The 23,181-nt window shown below is 33.7% G+C and overlaps 1 protein-coding gene, 1 long non-coding RNA gene and 1 pseudogene across 8 annotated transcripts; 2 read left to right on the top strand and 1 right to left on the bottom strand.

Annotated features, from left to right (window-relative positions):
• Positions 1-349: 349 nt before the first annotated feature.
• On the bottom strand, positions 350-6,117 carry LOC147382856 (vesicle-associated membrane protein 721-like; annotated as a pseudogene). The gene is made up of 4 exons (XR_015173330.1): positions 5,735-6,117; positions 2,363-2,504; positions 2,165-2,285; positions 350-1,365 (listed from the first exon to the last, which is right to left on the bottom strand). The product of XR_015173330.1 is annotated as a vesicle-associated membrane protein 721-like (transcript).
• Positions 6,118-10,210: 4,093 nt separating this feature from the next.
• On the top strand, positions 10,211-12,486 carry LOC147382857 (uncharacterized). Its single transcript, XR_015174080.1, has 4 exons — positions 10,211-10,661; positions 10,763-10,890; positions 11,658-11,889; positions 12,190-12,486. It is a non-coding gene; the product is annotated as an uncharacterized LOC147382857 (long non-coding RNA).
• A 994-nt stretch (positions 12,487-13,480) lies between these two features.
• On the top strand, positions 13,481-21,227 carry LOC147382858 (mannan endo-1,4-beta-mannosidase 2-like). Of its 6 annotated transcripts, XR_015173920.1 has the most exons (5): positions 13,481-15,077; positions 15,510-15,783; positions 16,884-16,998; positions 18,204-18,247; positions 20,773-21,227. XR_015173920.1 is itself a non-coding variant. In XM_086429120.1 (4 exons), the coding sequence occupies exons 1-3, from the start codon at positions 16,012-16,014 to the stop codon at positions 18,206-18,208; spliced, it is 477 nt and encodes a 158-aa protein (XP_086285246.1). In that variant the 5' UTR covers positions 15,818-16,011; the 3' UTR covers positions 18,209-18,247; positions 20,795-21,227. The 6 variants fall into 6 exon arrangements, 4 of the variants coding, with proteins under 4 accessions (XP_086285247.1, XP_086285244.1, XP_086285246.1 ...); XR_015173919.1 differs by having other exon boundaries at positions 13,484-15,783; XM_086429120.1 differs by lacking the exons at positions 13,481-15,077; positions 15,510-15,783 and adding an exon at positions 15,818-16,368 and having other exon boundaries at positions 20,795-21,227.
• Positions 21,228-23,181: the final 1,954 nt, after the last annotated feature.

Raw genomic sequence — 23,181 nt, forward strand, 5'->3', positions numbered from 1 at the left:
ATCTTTTGGTAGAGAAAATCATTCATAATTCTTGCCTAAGGGACATCAATTGAATGAATGGAAACCTTCAAAACAATGTAGAAAGTTGTTCTTACTTTGTTTGATAAGCCAATTCCCTCTTGGTTATCTTTGTTGTATTTTCTAGACCACAAAAGTTGGAACAATAACCAGGTAGCTTTATTAGCTAAATAATTTCCTCGAATTGCTTGTTGGGTACTTTAAATTCTTCACAAAAACTCTATTTTCGATGACGTTAAACCTCTAGTTCGTCAAATCTTAGTCCCAAACCATTCCTGAAAGGATTTAATATTAAAGTTCGTTAAGGCTTTGAGAGTAACAAAAAGTCAAATAAGATTTAAAAAAAATCCATTTAATGACATTCGTTACCAGTTACAATACTTGATACAAAATATCATCATAAACCTTGGTAACTACTTTCCAAATAGAAGACTTTGTTGCAAGATCTTTATTCCCTTCAGATTGACTGGTGTCTACCAATCTACCTCGATCTTTTGATCGAGCTGTGTAGTTCTCCTTCAAAAATCCTTGTAAGCCATCCATTTTCATTCCAGAATGCGGCATATCCAATTGCAACGCCAATAACCACTCCACATCCATATCCAATTAACATAAATTTCCAATCAAAATCACATGTACACATTGAATCCTTGAGCTGTTTGAACATTGTTGGTGGCGAAATCACCCCAACACCTATGCATTGCCTTGATAATGGATAACCACATAATCCTAGATTACTTTGATAAGAAACATTTGAAAATGTATCAAATTGTATATTTCGTGGTATGCTGCCGACAAGATGGTTCTTTGTCAGGTTCAATATAACAAGGAAAGTAAGAAGTAGTTGCTCTTGAAAGCTTGTTTTGCGAGAAATCCAATGACTCGAGCTGTGCCAAGTCTCCTGGTGATGATGGAATGTGTCCCGTGAGGTCATTATGAGAAAAATTTAACAGAATAAGCGATTTGAAATCTCCGATCACTTCTGAAATTCCACCTTGGAATAGATTGTTAGAGAAATCTAGAGAGGCAAAAGTGGTCAAGATCTTCTCTGATACCATATCTTGGCCTTTGTATGACAGTGTCACTGAGATACGATAATACCGATTACCTCCAATATATAATTGAAACGCATTCCCCAACATCATCATCATGGCCTTCCAACTTTGAAAATATTTTGCAGGCAAAGGTCCTGTAAATCTATTGGTAGAAATGTCTATGACTTGCAACTCATGAGAGTAGTATAGAAAACATGCACCCACAATCCCTATACTGAGTAATACAGAACTGAGAGCGAAGGTTTTCTGTTTTGTCCACCAAAAGCTCAATTTTCTCACCACAGTCGAGAACCTGCACAAAAATAAGATTTCTTAACCAAAACTACATCATTTTTTTCGTAAGTGTGTGCATGATTGCAGAGAAAACATTTTCTAAAACCAATTTCTGAGGAAAATAGTCCTAAGAAAATGTCGCTAGCGTTTGATAGCACCTAAGAAAATGTCAAAAAAGAGAATTGGGCAGAATCAGGTATAACATAGTCACAAAATCGGAGTATGGGTTTAAAACGGTAAGGAAAAACTTTGGAAAAAATGGGGGAAAAAAAAAAAACATAAAAAAAATGAAAATTTAAAAATTAAGAAAAATGTTTATATATTTATATATTTATATATTTAATACATTAAACATTTATTCTAAGTCTTCAATATATTTTGAGCAAGAAAACACACTATTGAATATTTATGCATGATAACATGTTTTCACCTATAATTACACACATTATGATACTAAGTTTTTTTTAATCAATATATCTTTTGTTCAAAATAAAACATTATTGAAAAAATAAAATCATAACACCAAAATATTATCATCAAATCCCATATTTCTATAATGAATCGATGAATCCAATAAAATCTACCAAATCACAAACAATGATAAGGCCATAAAAAAGTGCTCAAATTATTTTTTTTTTTTTTTTTTTTTTTTTTTTTTTTTGAAAAAAAAGAAAACATGATTAAAACGAAAACACGTCTTTTTTTATTGTTTAAAACGTGTTTTTTTTTTGTTACTATTGGTGTAAATAAAGAATAAATATCAGTTCAGGAGATATTCAAATCCTATGAAATAAAAAAATAAACTATTCATGCCTAACCTTCTCAATGTTTTCCACCATCACACCCTTGACTTCCGAAACCTGAGCCTTCACTTTTGCAAGCTTGCTGATCTACTCTGGATGATCTGGGCATTACTGCATATGCTCCTTCAGTTTTGAACTAAAATGTTGACAATGTATCATGCATCTAGAATATATAATTAACAGAAGTAGGGTAATGGACGTAAGGAGAATTACCCGAATTCCTTGTTCAGACTGTTGGCAGCAGCAGTAGCAGCTTTTCCTCCTCCATATCTCTAGTTGAAATCCTCCTTGACTCGCTCCAAAAAGGAGATGGGAACTTGTCTGCCAGCAGAATCAACAGCAACTACACAGTAGGCTGCAACATCCAAGGATAAAAAAACATAAACATAGCCCCATTTGGATTAAAAGATAAGATTCAAAGAGAAAAAAACAAGCTAATCATCAATTTATCTAATTCCTATAATGTAATAACTGGATTCTTCCTTAGCCTGTACTATAGTTATACAAGGGTTGGAAATCATTGACTTTCTCTTATAGATAAGATTGCCTAAAGCAATAAGGCTATGTTTACAAATTTTTTTTTTTTTGTTCTTAGAGAAATTAAGATTGGATAAAATATGCCAAGATATGTCATATTAAATACACATATGCTTAAATATTTCAAGTATAAGCAGATACTGAGATAAACCCATTATAAGGTAACACATCCAAGTACATATAATCCCAGCTAAAAATGCATAAATTGGTGCCAGGGAAGCCCCTGAAATTGAAGATGTGTTTGCACCAATTTATAACTATATATATATGTATATATATATATATATAAATTGAACTTAAAAATAAAGAGAGCGTAAGTTTGGGGCAGAACCGAGCCTAACAAATTCTTCAGTTGGAAATATGAGGTTTTTCAACTTAAAGAGAAAACTAATAAATTGTTTTTACTCTTCTTTTGGTCGAAGATGAGTAAGGACTTCGAGGGTGTATGCTTCCAAGATTTCGTTTTCAATTGGGATACCATTTGTGACTCGTAGCCCCCCTTCGGGCGTGTAACTTTCTTTCCCTTTGTTCTTTCTTTTGTTTTTGGCTTTTCTCTTTCTTTGTTTTTGGCATGTTCGTGTTTTTTTTTGTCTTGCTGTTTGGGGGCTATCTCAGCCACCTTTTCCTCTTTCTTTTCAATGGAAAATTTTATATTTATCTATAAAAAAAAAAGGGGGGGGGGGTCAAGAGTCAAAGCACGGGAAATATAGAGAAACGATGATAAGTAAGGGTAGAATATGGTTTCGTTTTGTATTTTCAATTAATACAATAATGCAACGCTAAACTCGAGAGAAAACCAACAAGTCATTTTTAATGGATATGGAATGGAAGAAGGCAAAAACGGTTAAAGAAGAAAACCACGGAAAATATAGAGAATCGATGATAAGTAAGGGATAGAATATGATTTGGTATTGAATTCTCAATTCGACCCATAAAGCAACATATGCATATTAAGAACCCAATGAGTTCTTTATTTAAATACGAGGTTTAAAAAACTCAAAAGCAAACTAACAAATTGTTACTAATGGAAATGGAAGAAAACAAATGCAACACAGCAACAACAGGAAACGATTAAGTTAACTGGGGGAATTTCCATATCTGCACCCCCCATGGGATTTAGACCAAAAATTAACATGCATTGATATTTTGAACCATGGCCATCAATAAAAAGAAATTTCTTCCTTGACAATAAAAATATCACATTCCAGCTAACCTTCCTTGCATTCCAGCTAGAAGTCTAAAATAGCTTAAATTCCACATATCTTTACTCTTATAACAAGAGAAGGGGGAGCAGAAGTGGTTTGACACCAAAATTTTGATCTCACAAATGCCCCCCACCTTAGCATTTAAATTGAATATATTCAAAAGTGATAATTTAGGTCAAAAAACGTGACAATTGCAATCCCACAGCTAGGGGTGTCAATGGATAGCTGAAATCCGAATTTGAATTCGAAAAATCGGATATTATCCAAAATTTTTGGATATCGGATTCGGATTCGGATGTCATTTTAACATTCGAATGAGTTTCGGATATTGCGATATCCGATTCGATAATATCCGCTTCGAAAATAATACACATATTATGTATTTATGTTTTACAACAAAACTTTATATATGTAAATATAGTATTAAGTATTGCTGTCATACAGCAAAACTTAATTTCAAAACATTATCTTCTCAAAACCACCTTCAACACTAAAACACCAGACGGTAATGGTGGTTTCCATTTCGATCGAACTTTATCTTCAAATGAGGGCACTTCTCCAGCCGAAAACTTTTTCTCTCTCTCTCTCTCTCTGATCTGAACCAATCAGATTGATTTTTTGAAGGAAATATGTGGGTTTCAACTTTCAACTGTGCGAACTCCGACACGTCTACTCTGGCCCGCGAGCATCCAGGTACAAATTCTCTCTCTCTCTCTCTACGATCTGAACCAGCCAGAGTGATTTTTCAGATGAAATCTGTGAGTTTCAACTGTGCGAATTCCGATCGGATCGGATATTATCGGATATCCAATATATTTTTCGAATTCGAATTCGAATGTTTATTAGGGATATCCGATCGGATTCGAATTTGAATTCAGATAGTATTTCTTTTTTCGGATTCGAATTCGGATATAGCAGTATCCAATCAGATACCTATCCGTTGACAGCCCTACCCATAGCCCTATAATCAAGTCGATTAATTTTCAAAATTACAAAAATATCCTTTTTACCAAGTAATCTTCAAAAATCCGTTTAATTAATGTTTAAAATTACAAATAAGCCTTATAATATGTGTGTGTTTAAACATGCCACCTTCTAGTCTAAGAATAAAATGGGATGAATGAAAATAACATCTCATGAGTATAATGGTAACAATGCCTGCCTATTGGAAGGTGTCATGTTTCCTGTAATGTTATTTTTTAGAATTAGAATTATCTTACCCAACTCTGGAAAACAAAAGGAAGACAATGATGCCCAGCCCCAAACTCCAAATAATCTTTCCCTTATTAAATTTTTTTTGCACGTAGTTCACCTATTTGGCAACAGATCCAAAATGTTCACCAAGCTTTAGTGCTCTTAAACAAACAAATTAAAAAAGAAAAGTCTGATCAAAGACCGGAACCATTGCAACCTTTTGATGTAGATTATACTATATACCAATTCTTAATGGAATCCTCACACGCCCACCCCCATCGTCGATGCCGGAAAATGGAGAATTTAAAAAAAAATAAAAAAAAAATAATAATAAGAAAGTGAAGAATTAAACGATCTGAATTCCGAGCAACAATCAATTAAAGGAGATGTATCACAAAATAACATTTGAGAATGAACAAGAGAGCACAAAAACCCAATTACAATCAGAAACAACCATTAGAATAATCGGATCAATCAATAATCAAAGAGAGAACATATTTAGAAAAAAAGAGTAGATCATCGAAACATAAACCGTAATCGGATCAAATACAAGATCCACACACAAATCAAATAGAAAACCTACATAATAAACAACACAAATCCATGAATCCAAAGAAGAAAACGAAATCTAAATGTAGAGATGACTTACTGAAACCGTCTTCAACAAGATAATTAAAGGTATGACTATCGCAATTGTAGGTGAACTTGTTATTGCTCGCAGGAAGCTTTTGAAGGCATTGAGATGCGATACTCGTGAAATTCCCTGTAAATTCGGTGTATTCGGCAAGGATCACCGTTCCTCGAGCAACAAAACTGTAGATCAGAAACTGTTGCCCCATTTCGCAAACCCTAACCCTAGAAGTTGCAGAGAGAGAGAGAGAGAGAGGTAAGAATGGAGATGATAAAGGAGAATTATTTGTGATTTGGTTCTTCGGTTTTTGGATTTTTGGGCGAAGTATGCGGAGACGACCGAAATGAGAATTTGTTTAAAATTTTATGGTAATTTATTTAAGAGGAAGCGAGAGAGAAGCTCTTCCTACGCTAAGAAGATAGGTTACATCTCATTCGATTTTTCCTTTTATTACCCTTACACTTTATTAGTATTGTCGGAACTGCCACTCAAGATTTTATTTTGTTTGTATTTCTTGAGGATCTACTGTCCCAGACATTCCCCTAAAATTTTAAAACTAATGGCGTTCACATTAACCTAAATTTGACTTTGAGATTAATGTAAATGACATAAATACCCTCATCTTCAATCTCTAATTGAAACTAGAGCTGTCAATGGGCAAGGTTTTGGCCCTATCCGATATGGACTAGGCTTGAGTTTAGTTATTAAATCCATTTAAATATTGGACCTAGCTAAGCGCATTTGGATTTTAAATATTAGCCTGATGGGAGACCCCACTCGTAAATGGACTGGGCTTGGACAAAGATTTTATTTATTAAATCCATCCCGGACCGAATTTTAGATGGATTGGGTTAAGGCCTAATTTTTTGGCCAGAAAAGCCCGACCCATTTAAAATCCGATCCATTGACAGCCCTATCTAAAAAATGGGGTAAATTTTTTATGAAGTAGAAAGATGGATTTTTGGATATAAGGTTTTTGCAAGACAATGAGGATGATGGATTGGTGAAGTGGTGGAATAAATTAAAAATAGCTTATACCAAAGGTAAACAACTTGAAGATGTTGAAATTTTTATCACAAATTTGAATTCGATCTTAATATTTTATCTCCTTCAACTTTCAAATCTCAAGAACAATTTATAATTTTTTGAGACAAAGAAAGATGGTATATTTTGATTAGAAAAATCAAAAGTTTCCTACAAGATATTAAATACAATAAAATAAAGCTGGTTTAACCACAAGTTCACAGTTGGAAGAGGAGACTTGAAGTTGACGATAAGGGTACTTAGGTCATTTTATATTACTATCAAACAAAAACCAAAGTCAAGAAGGCTATTTAATCAGTTTAAAAACACAGGGGAGGGAATTTCTTACTCAATTCCTGGTGGGAATTTAACAGTACGAGTTTACGAGTTAAGAATGTTGACTATGGAACAATTGAAATATATGTGAGACATATTCTTTCCGCATTTTAGGGATGTTGGGCCATTAGAATCTTCCAATGAACCTTGCATTATTTGAATTATTCTTCCTAAAAGACTTTAAGTAATTTATATATACCCCTTTATATTTTGATTAATATTTGAAAGAAATTACTCCTGAATGTCGTAGATTGAATTATCAAAATGTCCACATTTTCAATTTTTTGTTAGAACTCTTATTTTCCACTCCACAAAGATTATATTCGAAAAAATTATGTATAAAGCAGTTTTTGTTCAAGCAACTGAGATTGTCGTTGATGTTTCCAAGATAATTGAGATTTTCGATAGCATTTCATCTTCAACCTTGGATTTTGGTGATGTGACAAGATTATCATTTGTTCTTTGTACAATTTGATTAATTATTCAATTTTTTTATTCTTTTATTTTCTAAATCAATGAAAAGAATATAAACGAATTCTTGTGAGTGTGTGTGTTTGATGGTGTGAATCAATACAATACTACCCCATGTATTAAAAGTTAATAAACTTATTCGAAGAATAAGTGAATCCACCAATGACCCCCACATGTCAACTCCTTTGAGTCCAGAATAGGCTGAGTCAGAGTGACACATGACAATATTATTGATCATTGAGTTAAACATGTCCGAGTGATCCTTATAGTTGAAGAATCCTATGTATGATCGGGATTTTATCTATTATTATGATTCTTAAATCAAATTAGAAGTTTCTTAAATAAGGAAGACTTGTGATTAAACAAGAAATCAAGATGGTGAAAGATAGAAAGTTCTTAATTCACTATGGGTAAGGATTAATTGCAAAATTTTCAGAAGAAAGTTACTTGTTGAGAATAAAATTTTCCTCATCTATAATTATGAGATACATCGCAATGGGTAAAAGACTTTTGCCTGATTATTCAATTCATCCTTTGATATTCTTGCTAACTTGATCATCAGAAAATCTTGATCTGAAATCTCCTCTTAAATTTATGATTTTTTTATAAGAATCAGAAGGAAATCATCATCAAGATTAATTCAATTCTGGGATTGAGGTAATCTATTGATAATTCTCTTGCTACACCACTCTCCACCCCTAAAATAAATAAATAAAATAGTGAGCAATCAACAACTCCACCTCAATATAATCATTTATCATCATAGTTCAGCAATAGTTTTAGCTTAAAAGAGATAAACCTAAGCTGCAAAGCAAGCAGGCATATATAGACATTGTCACATCAAGTGGGAAATTTTCTGACATTTTCAGTTTTTTTTTTTTTAAAGGAGAGTTACTACCGTACAAACTTCTACTAATGCCACGTCAATTCTTATATAAATCATAATAGAATTGCATATGATTGGTGTGGCATTAATAAAGATTGGTGTGACAATAAAAACTCTCTTCAAAAATCCAAAAAAAGTCGAGAGAACCTATTAAGGATTTCTATCTAAAAGACAAACCATAGCAAACAAAAATCTATTAGATTACTCTAATATATTAGAATCACTATAAAAAAATGGTTATTTTGGAACATGAGAGTGATACGGATTTTAGCCGTTTCTAATAAAAGATGGTTTTAAACCGTTTTTTTATGTTTGGAGCCGTTTCTAAATCGCGACCCATGGGTTTTAATCCGAACCAGACTGAAGAAATCGTCCTTATTCTCTCGTTCTAACTAGAACGAAAGACGAAAGGCAGAAAGAGTTAGATCGAGAGGACAGGGAAGGTGATCTGCGAAAATCCATTCGTCCCTCAATGTCGATCGGTTCTTCGTCTAAGATCTACGAAACCTAAGGTTCGAATAGTCAAAATCCCCTCGTCTCTCAGGTAAGATCTTGATTTCTTTTAATTTTCTTTTCGATCTATCATTTCTTATGATTTTGGAACCCTATTATCGATTCTTAGTTAGATCTGATTTGGTTTGTTAGTTTTCAGTTGAGATCGTTGCATTTCTTAGGTGGAATTCCGATCGATGTAGGGTTTAATGTCTTGTTTGATCTTTTAAGAATATTTTTTGTTTCTTTACTTAGGGTTTTTGCTAATCTCTTGCTTGCTTAGCAACTCAGAAACCCAACCCTATCAATTGGTTTTCCAACACAGAATTCCAACTCCATAGATCTGGGTGGCATGGCACAGTAGGCCTAGACGGCATGTAGTCCTCTTGGATTTGGGGATTTATAACTCTTGGAACTTGCCTACTTAATCCACGAATTAGAGTTGATTCATGGAAATTTCAAATCCAACTCTATAATCCAAACAGGCCTTAATAGTTTTATTTTAGAGAGAATTACAAAAAGATATCACAGAACTGATATTAGAAAAATTATTCAGTGATCCTAATCCTGGATCATGGCAGCATCCTTTTTTTTTTTGATAATTGGGTATCCCTATGGACAGCAAACCGGGCCCTTTTCTAGGCTTTGCCTAGTCCATAGACCATGGTCTTGTCTAAGAATTAATCTCGGGGCATGTGCATCACCCACACATCACACGCTGAGAGTACACCCTTATGGGTGGCCACTGAGGAATAATGCTCACATTGGGTATCGATTTTTTTAGAGTGATTTTTTTAACTTCGCTAAATATACAGATGTTTATACAAAAAATTCATAGAAGTCTACCCAATTTGTATTTTAGAGTGATGACTCATGGTCCGGGTACCATGACCATTAATCGTAGCAGGTAGTTTCTGATTTTAGGGAGAAAAAAGTAAAAGAGACTTTTTTTTTAATATCCCCTAACAAATTTTTTTAGTAGTGTATTCTTTGAACTTTATGGAAAATAATTTGGATGATATTTTATTTTAGTTTTTTCATGACATAGGTTAAATATGCAGCACTGGAGCGATATTTATGGATCATACAAAGGGTTCGCTCATATGGAAAGAAGGTGATGTTGACTTTGTTCCACCACTTACTTCCTCCATGGGCTGGAGAATATGGAGAATGGAAGCTTGAGAAAACCATTGATTATTTTATGAATTTTATAAGGTTAGTTTCTTGCTTGTTGATCGGTTTTTTATTTTATCAAATTTCATTTTCATCACTTTTCATTGAGAATCCTTCACTTGGTAATGTTTAAAAAATAATAACATCAAATAAAATTTGATTTTTTGTTATCAACACGGACTTTGAGTCCTTTATCTTAGATACTTTTATTTGTATTCAATTTATTTATGCTTCTGATTGGACTGCTTTTAGAGTTGAACAATGGACATGAAGGTTTCTCACTTTATAGTCCTTGGTTGATCAGGAGCATTTGCTCAGACATTCATTTGAAGGTGCGGAAACTCATTGTGAGAGTATGTAATGTGGTGACACGAAAGACTGTTCGATTGGTAGTTGCGGGCATTTGATTCTTCCTTGTGAGTGTGATAGTGGGTTTCTATACTAACAGGTCACCCATGGATTGTGGATGATGGAGTTCCCCCGTATAAACCTCTAGACTCTGCTGTCTTATCACACCTCATGTGTTTCTCTACGATGAATAAATTCAAGAAGATTGCTCTAAGGGTAAGCTTTTATCAATTTCTTCTTTAATAATAACACTTCATCTAGCATGGGTCATGGAAATTGCAGTTATTATGATGCTTGAAAAAAAAAATGAAACACAGGAAAGCCCGCACTGGAGAGTCCCTACCAGTCACAAAGAACCCTGGTGATGAAGTCTTCTCTGGGTCCACTTGCAAGCAAGGTGAAATCGAGGCCATTGTTATAGCCACTAGAGTCCACACATTCTTCGGTAAGACTGCATAGGTTTTGACTATTTATGAACTTTGTTTTAGTCTGTATTTTCAATCCACATCACATCATTAGTTGTGGCTGTCACTATATTTCAGTTTTGGTGAACATTAATGTGGGTACATAGCACAATCTTACCTGCCTTCCATGAACTAACCATTCAAACAATATGTAATGGATGCAAATGTCTACATAGATCGAACCTATATTTACAAATAGATAGTTGAAGGTTTTGCTGTTTGGTTTTCCTTTTTGACCATTTTTCAAGTAATATAATTGGATCTGCCTAATTGGATTAGGCTTCCTTGAAGCTTAATGTTCACTATTTTCGCACTTTTTCTTATTGCAGATGCTTAGTACTATTGAGGAATTGGAAGCTGCAATTCAAGATAATATTTCTTAAGCAAATTCTATTCTTTTTCTAAACCACAATGTTCTGGAAGAATATGAAAATCGTCAGCGTAAGGTAATTTTATCATTTTTTGGGTGTTTAGTTGTTTGATATCCATCCTCACCATTTTCCTACAAATAGAAGTCATTGCCACAAAACGGTGTTTAAGTAAAATAGACAGTTTGAAGGTGAAAATACAGATATTTAATTTTTTGGTGATTGTAGTATCTGCTATTCCTGCTGTTTCTTTTCTCCATTCTGTCTTCTCTCTCCTTATTATTCTAAAAGTTTATCCATATACTTTTTCTATATTTGTAGAATTGTAAACTAGTTGTCATTGCTTGAAAAAAAAATTTCTGATCCAAGAGATTTTGCAGGAAAACTGGCTTCCAACTTTGAGAAACCTTGTTGCTCAAATAAACGAGACATTCAGTCGAAACTTCCAAGAGATGGTTGTTACTGGAGAAGTTTCATTGGGTATTTAATTTCATTCCCACGGCTATTAATAAATTAGTTCCCCTGGTTTTCATTTCGTTTTTTATGATGTATTTCAGATGAGCATGACATGGACTTTGATAAATTTGGGATCCTTATAAAAGCGAAATTCAGGTGAGTCACATTTTGAGAAAATGACTTTTTACTACATTTGTGCTAGTAATTATAACCTGTGACAAATTTTGCTATATCATCATCATCATCATCAACATTATGACCCACGACAATTTTTGCTATATAATCATCACCACCTCTATCCCAATTATATTGACATGAATCACATTCCTCCATCAATAATTCTTTGTAAAATAATAGCTATTTATTGTGTTCCATAGATAATAAAATAATTGATTAGACAGCTATTTGCATCATCTTTGAGAGTGGAAGCTTATCTGCATATCTTTGGTTGATCAGGAGCACTTGTTTCAAACATTCTTTTGAAGGTGCGAAAGCTCATCATGAGAATATGCAATGTGGTGACACGAAAGAATTCTTTATTTGGTAGTTGCGGGCATTGTGGGGATCTTAAAGAAGATAGGGAGGGATGGGAGTGCTGGCATTGCTTCCTTGTAAGCACTTGTGCTTGTGTAATGATTGTGAATCGTTTATCGATGTATTGTAATTTTGGATTTGTAAATTATGACTCATTGCAACTCTTTTTGTGTATAAATTAATGTGATAGAGAACCTCGATGTTCTTTATTTGGATCTATTTTATTTTTGTATATAAATTAATGTGATAGAGAACCTCGATGTTCTTTATTTGGATTTATTTTAACCGTAGGTAATAGGCAAATAGAAAATAATAATAATAATAATAATATTAGATATCAATTTATAACAATTTTAGATATCGGTTTATAACTGATGTCTAAAGCATTAGACCTAGGAGATCAGTTCTATAAAATCCGATGTCTCAAATGTTTTTGGGGGTACCATGTGCTGTTATATAAAGACGCGGATTAGGAAGGGTTTTACGGTGTTCCAAATTCAGAGATCTGGAACGGTTTGTAACCGTTCCAAATTATGAAATATAGATCGGCTTTCAGCCGTTTAACCTCATTAAGGACGCCTCGATTAAAGACGGTCTGGAGTGACTTAGGAACGGTAATAAACCGTTCCTAATTTCCATATTTGTTGTAGTGAATCACACATCCCAATTAAAAATTAAGTTTTGAAAGGAATATCCTTCTAAACTTCTTGGATTTCTTTGACCAATGAACATGGATGAATGTTTGGAATCATTTATATTAATTATGCATGTATTTAATATTATTATGATCGCCCAAACTAACATATGAGCATAACATCATACGGCAATAGTTAGCATATCTGATAGGGTCAGGGGCGGATGTACAATGGGGGCACTTGGCCCCACTAGAATTTTCAAAGTATATCGATTAGTGAACTATTGCAATATATTTTTGTGACGGATAAAAAAATCTGTCACTAGTGCCTCCATAAAAAAAATTTCTTTCTTAATTGCGCTGTCAACAAATTTTTTTTCACTCTTAGTTGTCCCCGCAAATTTTTTTTTTACTCTTGATTGTCCCCACATGAGCAAAATCCTAGCTTCGCCCCTCGATAGGGTTGTTCCCTATAATTAGAGACGAAGTAGGTTGATTAAGAACAATGATATGACAAGTAATTCGGATAGGAATAAAAGCTTCACTACAGGAAATTACTTCTATGGCAATGACTTGCAACGACAGTCACATTTAAACCCTCATTATACTCATTTGTAGCAACATAAAAATATGACCGTATATATGGCAGTAAGGAAGAAGGGCTCTTCATCTCTCTCTCGGCTCTCATTCTTTGATCGTGGTTGTTTACTCTGTTAAATCGTCTCCTTCTCTAATATCAGCCTTTTACGGAATCAAAACTCAGTTTCCTCTATTTTTTCGCAAGTTTTGGAATCAAAACTTGGTTTCGTGGTCAAATGAAGACAGAACAATCGAAAAGAAACCTTCAATTTCTCTAAATTTTTTTATTATTGTAAATTGATCTCTCCCCTTTGATTTGTTTAAATCTTCAATTGGAAATCGATCTCTCGTCTTCTATTTCTCTTAATCTTCGATTGTAAATTGATTTCTTATATCCAATTTCCCTAACTAAATATTCGACTGTAAATCAATCTCTGACCGATTTCTCCAAATCTTCAATTTTAAAACAACGTCTCCCATCCATGGTTACTCACCATTGTCAATTTCAAAGTTGTGCTTCTTCTATTATCACAAAACCCTACTTGTCTCTCATATTCGATTTAAAAGCTGGCATCTAATCTTTGTTTCACCAGAAGAAGAAAAAAAAAAAAAAGGGGCGGTAGAGAGATCTCATTCTCTTTAGTTTTTTTTATTGATTCAAGTAATTTATTTTGTGATTTTTGTTTGATTTGAAACCCTAGAATCTGTAATTTTTTCCAATTCAAGCCGTTCATTTATGTTTCTCAATTTATTTTTGATGGATAATTAAGTTAGGGCCCTAGATATGTTATGGATTGGAGATTAGCTTACAACAGTAAATCAATGTAAATTTACAGTCAATTAAGATTTTATATAGCATATCTTACATTCTAATCGAGCTCTAATGAAAAATATTTTTCTTATATGTTTTATAGAAATATTTAAAAATTCAACTCCATGGTTGAAATGGATAATCCTTGGGCTTTGGGAGGTTAGCTAGAGTTAGTACTAGAACTTATAGCATCAGTAAACAAAATTATCACAATGAAGTGAAATATTAGTAGATTTTCCACATCCCATCTACATTTCTCTTTTGACCAAATTATATAGGTTGTGAGTAATCCTTCTTTATATCATGTTCTCTTAATTGTTTTGTAAATGTTTTTTGGTGATCTTTGACCAAGCAATTCATTGTAGTAGTTAATGCTTGGTTGAATTTCTTTATGTAGGAGGATTAGTGACATAAATGGCACAAGAAATGTCTTTCCACCACTAAGTAACTTGTTTAACATGACTAGCTTGTGAGTTGAATGCTTATATAGAGCACTACTAAACATTGTTATTGAACATGTTCTTTTTGGCTGCAAACTTTTCCTTAAATATTTTGTGATGATATGTTTTCCATAGAGATCTCAACTTTAACAAGCTAGCAGGACAAATTCCAAGTAGCTTTGATAGTTTGTCAAAGATAGATTTCATGTAAGTAATCTGATTAGTATGCTAGTATGTAACAAAAAGTTGGCAATCAAATAGAACTAATGAGATGGCTTAGGTACCTGACTGGCAATTTGCTGACTGGACCTATTCCTGATTGGATGTTGAAGAAAGGAGAAGGAATGTGAGTTCCTCTTCCATAATGCTTAACTTTCGTCCTACCCTTGCAGTTTAGTATTGAAGGCTCAATCTCATTTATTTTAGGCAAACCAACTATAGAAATCTCATATATAAGGATTGATTTCTGTCCACATTAGTACTGTGAAGGGAAGCTAATATTTTTTTTTTCACTCGGTTTCCAGCATCTGCACCTCTTAAATTCTATAGTATGGTGTAGATTGTGTGCTTCCTTGTGCGATTTTATATTTGGTTGGTTTGGGAGCATTAAGTTTGTATTGGGTGTTTAATTGAAAATGCCCTAACCAAATCACTTGTATGATATGTAAATATGCCTTATCATGCTCGTTTGTTACATTTTGGCTTCTTTCTAGTTTCTAGCTTCATTTGGTTAACTATCTTATTTTAACACAACTTTTTTCTGCACAATTTTCTTCAGAAACTTGTTTGGAAGTTCACTAGGCAACAACTTCTAAGTTACAAATATCTTTTCGTCTCACTCCCTTTCTTTTTTGTATTTTTGTTTGCTTTGTTGGAATTGCATCATGATTTTTTTAGATGATGATAAATGTTTCAAAAAAACTACTTCAATCCAGTTCTTTGTTACACTAAAGCACATGTAACTTGATGTGGTAATGCTGACATGATCTTGACCTTCTACTAATCTAGAAGTGGAGTTGTTCCGTGCCTGAAGAGTTTCCGTTGTCCACAGAGTAAGTGTTCTTTTCTTCAAATAAGAATTTGAGACGTTGCCTTGTATTTACTTTTTACTTTTTTTTTTCTTTTCCTTTTTGTGCATTCCGATTTGTTTTGGATTTAGTATTTTAATTTTTTTTTTCAGTCGCATAATTAGGATGGTTGTATAACCCATATCTCTGTTAGTTTTGACCCTTTTGTTATTTTCTTCTATTTTGGTGGGGTTCTACATTAGAGAGAGAAAAATGTTGGCAGGTAATGGGCTGTTGTACCCAATTTTTGGTTTTACATCCTGTGTTGCCTTCATTTACATGTCTTTTGGGGACTTGAGATTTGATTATTTTAAAGAACCTGAGAAGGGTTTTATGGGAAGGAATGCGACACAGTTCATGGTGGATGGGAAGGCATTCTATGTGAATAGGTGGAACTCTTATTGGTTGATGGATCAAGCTGTGGAGGAGTTCAGTAGACCCAGAGTCAGAGCAATGCTGCAAGCTGGCTCAAAGATGGGTCTAACTGTTTGTAGAACTTGGGCTTTTAATGATGGAGCCTATAATGCTCTCCAGATTTCACCTGGTTGGTTCGATGAGCTTGTCTTCAAGGTATTAGAGGATTTCCATGTTTTGTTGTGTGTCTTTTCATTGTGTTTCATGATAGTAAAATCTAAAACTGCATGAAAGAATTAAATTGATTGGATTTAGGATTGTTCATTGCCAAAAATTTAAGTTTACACTTGCAATTGGAGAGTGGTTAGTTTTTTGTTTCAAATCTGTTTTTTTTTTTCTCCTTTTAATTTTAATGGGTTCAAATGAAATTTATTTATAGAGCATGCTTCTTGTGGGAATATAGAATTTTTCATTGCTGACCCTCTTTGATCTATGACCTTTTCCAGTGCTTGGTTGATTCTTTTTTTTTCCCTTAGTTATTAATTATCAAACCTCATTTATGCACAAATGTCTATGGTTGTTCTGAGGTGTAGATATTGTGTGGTGCATACAAGTGTATTTGTAAATTTGTAACATATGTATTGCATACAGTTGGAAGTTTTATTTGAAGACACTCTTTAGATGGAATTCGATTTGTAATTTTTTTTTTTTTTTTTTTTTGTGCAACTTAGGTATCAGACACATTATTTACATGGGTAGACTTGCAAGGAAAACATAACAGCGAGTTGCTCTATAACTTGGGCAATTTTATTAATCGAGTATTGGATTTCATTGCTAAAGATCCAGGTTAGTATGCTATGTATACTTGAAAAACGAAATTCTATGTTTCTGAGGATATGATTTTGAATTAGTGAGCAAGAATTTTGTCATCGTTCTTTGATTCATTTACTGCTACTACCAGGAACTTTACATGTGTATTAAGTAATTAAAAATGAAAGATCCAAATCTTCTCTTAAATACTAAATTGGGTCCACTATGTGCCTCCATTGTTTTATGTTTGTCTCAACCCACAGTCAATATTGACATACCCAAGCAGAATGGAACCAATATCATATATAATATGTTATGCTTCTAGGTCGAATAGTACCTGAATCGCTGCATTGACTCCCCTTAATCTTGGGGCACTTGGGATAAAAGGGTGTATGTGAAAATTTATTTATTGGATGAAAGTTGCCATCTTGGGTTCTCTCCAAACACTTATTCCAGCTTAATTGGCCTAACTTGGTCTCTGTTTCATTCAGGTATCTATTTCTATTAAAAATCTTAAATCAGAAACAAGAAAACATTCTTAGATTTTTAACAAATACTTAAAGCTATTTTTATATTTTTGCTTGTTTTGTAATCTGACATAACTTTTTTCTTGTTTGTTGATTTCTGATTTTGGATTAAGATGTGTTGTTGTTAGATGAGTCACTTGGAAATTGTTTGAATATTCTTATTATCTTTGACATTCTTTTGTCAGAAAATTTGTCTGGGATAGTAATTGTATCAGTAAAGCTATGTGAGGCACAATCAGAAATTCCTTTGAGGATTCCTTATAAGACGAATAGCCAATCCATCACAGGGATAGCGTGTTGGGATCTGCCACCCTATGCAACAAATCCATTTTATTATTATTTCTTTATCTTATTTAATACAATTTTGTAAAAGAGATGGCAGTGTGAGATTTGAGGCTACACAACACGCTTCCCTCATGCCTTAATATTTCAGGAAGCTGAGAAGCACCTCTCAGATATGGTTGTCTCCATGTCATTGGTAGCAAAGATAGACATGCTTTTTTGGAAAAAGAAATGAAAAAAAAAACCCTTCTAGAGGGGTAGAGTTCAAAGTCATTGTAGTAGATGTAGAGAGTGTTTTATTCTCTTATCTTTCTTGGAGAAGTCAAGGAACAGATGTTGGTACATATCCAAGTTATCTAATTGTGTTATAAATATTTTTATAGTAGAAATAGTCACGATGTTGTCTGAACACTTTCATGTTCTTGTTTGCAGAATAAAGATGCAGTAGCATCGAAGAAGTCTATTCCCACTCAAAGGTATTAGGAATATTTACCTAAGGATCCACAAATTACAGTTACCTTTTATATGCATTAGTTGTGGTATTGTTGATTGATTTGCTTTTATATACTGCAAACTACCTTGGAAATGGAGCATGGCATATTGTTGTCTTATTTCTTTTCATTCACATTGGTAATAGGAGCAGATTTAGGGGGCCTTTACATTGCAGAAAAACTGACCACTAAATTGATCTGTAAAGAATGTTGAGTCTATGTCCATGAATATATCAACCAATGGGGCAATAAGGGAAGACATTGCTTTTTTGTATTGAAACGAGCATTATTTTGGGATTTTAAAGGGTTGTTGAATGTGATAGTCCCACAATTGCTTTCCTGTATAATGACATTTTATTGTATCAGAATGCATATTATTTCTAGGAGACATGATACCCACAATTAGTTTTGAAATATATATTGGTAAAATGAGAACCTGCTTCATTCTGGTTTGTGACCCGCACCGCACACTTGTGCTTGTTAGACATTTTACTGATAGATGAGCACCATGAAAGGAGTGCCTGGGCAATGGATAAAAGCATCACCAGGGGAAGTAGGGTTTGTGGGACATTCCATTAACATGTTATAAATAAAAAAAGGAAAATCTGACTTTTGGGTATGTGTGGTAATCGAAATCTTGTGCACTCAAGTAATCTTTGGTACTTGTATTTATGAAAGTCGTCAAGAGGAGAAGAAGAAGTTTTTAACATTACTTGTATTCACCTGAAAGTGCCCTCAATCCGTGGGGTGCGCAGATCCGCTTTTGACCCTTGAGGTTTGGGAGTCGCCACCTAGTTATTGTGGTCTAGAAACTAAACTGACTCTAAATTGGATAAAAACTAATCTACTACAGAAAATCTGAATTCGGGGATCATGTTACGGGGTTGGAAGGTGTTAGGCACCAACCCCGCCCGGCCATTCCCGATCTCTACTTATCCCAAATAAATTTACATCGCTAATGACAAACCTAGATTAAAAAATAATAAACAAAAAAACTTATCTTCGATATGCAAAAGTGTTATTCCCTCAGATCTGGTGAAAACGGCTCCTTATACCGTATTCCTTACTTCGTTCTATCTCCGGATCTGATTTCTGATCTCCGAGGTAAGGTATCTCCTTCTTGGATCTGGGTGCTTCGAATTTGTTGTAGATTTTTGGGATGTTTTTGAGAGGTTTTTGAGTGTTTTTTAGGCTAAAATCAAAGCAAGGGTGTTAGGTAAGGAGTTGAGGCTCCAAAATTAGGGTTTTGGAGAGGTTGTGGAGGCTTCTTCACCTACTTTTCCTAGGGTTTTTTCTTTGATACGAAAATAGGGTGTGGAGGCTCCTTTTTATAAAGTTTTTTAGGAGGATTAGGGGTTTGATTAGGGTTTCAATTAGGGTTTAGACTTTGGTCTCATGAGATTGACTTTAATACTTGACTTTAGTCTTACTTAATTGACTTTAATTTTGACTTTAGTCTTATTTGATTGACTTTAATATCTTGAATTTAGTGTTGCTTGATTGACTTTAAATTTTTGGAGAACCCCTCTCTATTATATCTTTAATTCTTTGGACCCCCAACCTTTAAAGAAATATCTTACCAGCCCTCAACAATTTTACCTGAAAGCCTGATTGATCGATTTTTTTGTTCACATTTTAAAATTAATTTTATTAATGTTTCACTTTACATTATTTAATGATTTATTTATTAATTTCAAAAATTTTAATTAATAAAATTGTGAAATTATCATTTTGCCCTCGGAGAGGATTTTTTACGTTTTAAGTCATTTTTCAATGTTCCAGGATGTTTTGGAATCAGTTTTTCGTAAGGAATTCAATGGGAATGTTGGTTTTTATTATTTATGAAGTTTTTTGTATGAAATGGTCGTGAACTTTATGAGGGGTATTTTCGTAATTTTGTCAAATTTTGTAAAAATTGGCGAAGTGGTTTACTTGGTTTCGATTTGTTATTTTATGTGTTTGAGTGGGTTTTCCTAAGCGTAATGCAGGCTTTAGGGTTGTTTTGATGTTAGGGGTATTTTGGTAATTTAGTCATTTTTAGTGATTTTTATCGTGAAACTTCTTTTTGGTTTGCAAGATGATGATTTCTATGTTTCTGGGGTCGTATTTTCCTAGTGTAGCGTGGTTTCTAAATTTTGTCAGTTCGAGATACCTCATCCGGATTTCTGAAACATATCTGGTAACAAAATAAAGCATTGGAATAGACATCCATCATTGGGAACCTTTGCGATCGGGTCGAGGACTTGATTAATCAGGCAGATGCAAAAATGGGGTGTCTACATCACCCGGTGCTTTTTCAGCTAGCTTTTTACCATGTAGAGCTTTATATTGTAGGCAAGTGACTTGAGCATTGTAAATCTTTTACTCATCTAGAAAACGAACTTTCAATCTAAAATAAATATGTTACTATTTTGAAAAGTTCAAAATGGATAAGATACAGGCTCATTTTCTTATTGAAGTTTCCATTTATTAGTTTCTATGTGTAACTATATTTTAATCTTATTATGCAGTGTTAGTAATTCTTTTGCTCAGGATGCATCATATGATGAAGATGACCCCTTTGCTTCAATGCAAGGTCTAAACCCCGATGATGATGAAGCGACAGTAAACCCTGATGATGAAGAAACATTTACTAGTGTTCAACAAAGTTCCTTTAAACTGAATTACCATTCCTTCATGGATAGAACACCTTAGGAAAAATCGTTGAAACAAGATACATAATTGTTCTGAGGTAGAATTTGTGTACATATTCATATAAAACTAGTGTTGTTTCTTAAATAAAGTCTAAATCTAGAAAATGAGAACAAGGAAATATTTCAATGTGGAGTTTGTAATTTGGTGAAGATTGAACCAATTTGAATTTTCCATGAAGTTTTTTCACGCATTTGTATTTGATTTATCTTTTTGTCACTCTAATCGCCAATTTGGAACAGATTTTGCAATGATACAACAACTATTTGGGTCTTTTCATGTCACTATTTGGGGTTTAATTTACAATAGGTGGTTCAAAAAATAGTTAGATTTCTGAAAGTTGAAGATGAGGGGTATTTGGGTCTTTTCAAGTTGTTAGTTGGGGTTTAATTTACAGCAGGAGGTTGAAAAAATTGTTTGATTTATGAAAGTTGAAGATGAGGGCATTTGGGTCTTTTCATGTTGTTAGTTGGGGTTTAGGTCATCAATCTTAAAAAAAAAGGGGTATCTCCAATATTCTGCAACATGTGAGGGGTAGGTGTAAAAATAAATTTTTTTTTCAAAAGTTCTTATAGCTAACGGTCAGCCGTGACCGCAGCAAAAGACCTAAAATACCCTATAGTGACGATTGGAGACCATAGCTAAGGGCCTTTTATATATATATTTTTTAAATACCCTACAGCGACGGCCAAAAGTGGCTGTCGCTATAAGTCCCATATATTATTAATAGTAGGCCGTCAATAATACATATAGCATCAGAGGTTTTAGCGATGGCCCGGGTGGCTATCGCTACATGTATTTGCGATGGTTTTTCCCCTATAGAGAGGGTCAATGACCGTCTCTATATCCTTATTTTACTGTAGTGCTTGTTTTGAATATTGAGTTGGAATTGTTAACTCATGATTCGCTCTAGATTGTCAATTAGGTCTCAAACTCGTTGGAGTTGAAATTACTCAAAACCCCAATACCTGAAGTTCCCAAATTCTATCTCTCATTTAGAAGGGTAGGAGTTCCAACTCCACTTGAACTACTCAAACGATTAACTGATCATGAGCAAGTCACCAAGGTTGGCATTTCATGTTGGGTGTCTATTTATTTCAATTCTTGAAGATAGTTAAAGATTTATTTGAAAATGTGTCAGTAGATTTCTCACAAAGGCTCCCTGATTATAATTTAATGTTCGGTGATCGGCCATTTTTTCATTTTATATAGAAGCGAAAAAGAAAAAAAAAGTCAAAAACAGATCAAAATCGAACAAGGTTTAGGATTGCTCTTGGCTTTGCACATTTATGGAAGCTTTTTTCAAAAAATTCTTACCATGCCCTCTCAAATCAATAAATTAGTTTTAGATAGTTTTCCACCTCTTTGACTCTCTTTAATGATCCTTATAATCATTGCATTAATTTTCAAAACAATTGCTTTTGGATCTCAAAAATTACCAAATATCCCGAAAGCACTTCCTTCGAACAAGGGTGGATAATCTCCACCAAATGAAAGGTTGAGATCGTAAAATTTTCCCTAGAGATGTGCCCAAATGAAATGAATTTTCACATCTCAACTGTATGTCTGATGTAATACATCCAAACATGGTTTGAGGTTAGAAAAGTCCAACATCCAATTAGCAAAGAACAATTTTTACAGAAGTGATTCCAATGGAAGCAACCTTCACTGCATTTGGATTGAGCTTTTTGATGACTTTTGCACCTACAGTGAGCTAGCAAACATTTGGATAGATTTTTTACTCTTGCATGGAGAGGTTTTTACTTTTGCGTAGAGAGATTTTTTACTATTTATTGAGAAGCCCCAAAAACCTGCTCTTGCGCAAAGATGTTTTTTGCACTTGCACAGAGAGGTGTATCCACACAGGGCCCTTGCCTCCGCCCATGTGAAGCATGTGTGGGCATCCCAAAATAAAGAGGAGAGTAAATCTAACATGAAACAGGGCATATTATGGACTTTTTCATTGGTTCAATTTAAAACATCTCATTCATTTGTTCTGACTTATTGTGAGAATCATGGATCATCTTTTATTATTGCATTAAATGCTTGAGAGGAATTCAAAGGTGAGAAGTCATGTTCAAAGGAACCGAACGAAACAATATTCTTTCTTTCATTCCAAATTAAAAGAAAAACAAAAACTAAAGTAAAAACGAAAACAAAAAATAAGTGAAAAAAGGTGATTTAGACATAACTACTACAATTTTTTGGTGATGTTTGAATTACTTCTT

This window comes from Akebia trifoliata, chromosome 16 (genome assembly GCF_017979445.1).
Source record: "Akebia trifoliata isolate Shusen 1 chromosome 16, ASM1797944v1, whole genome shotgun sequence".
Lineage (NCBI taxonomy): Eukaryota > Viridiplantae > Streptophyta > Magnoliopsida > Ranunculales > Lardizabalaceae > Akebia > Akebia trifoliata.

Coding starts and splice junctions, on each gene's coding strand:
- LOC147382858 (XM_086429118.1), top strand. CDS start 16,012: ATGTTGGCAGGTAATGGGCTGTTGTACCCAATTTTTGGTTTTACATCC. Junction 16,369..18,203: donor TCGATGAGCTTGTCTTCAAG/GTATTAGAGGAT, acceptor TCTTGTTTGCAG/AATAAAGATGCAGTAGCATC. Junction 18,248..20,772: donor AAGTCTATTCCCACTCAAAG/GTATTAGGAATA, acceptor CTTATTATGCAG/TGTTAGTAATTCTTTTGCTC.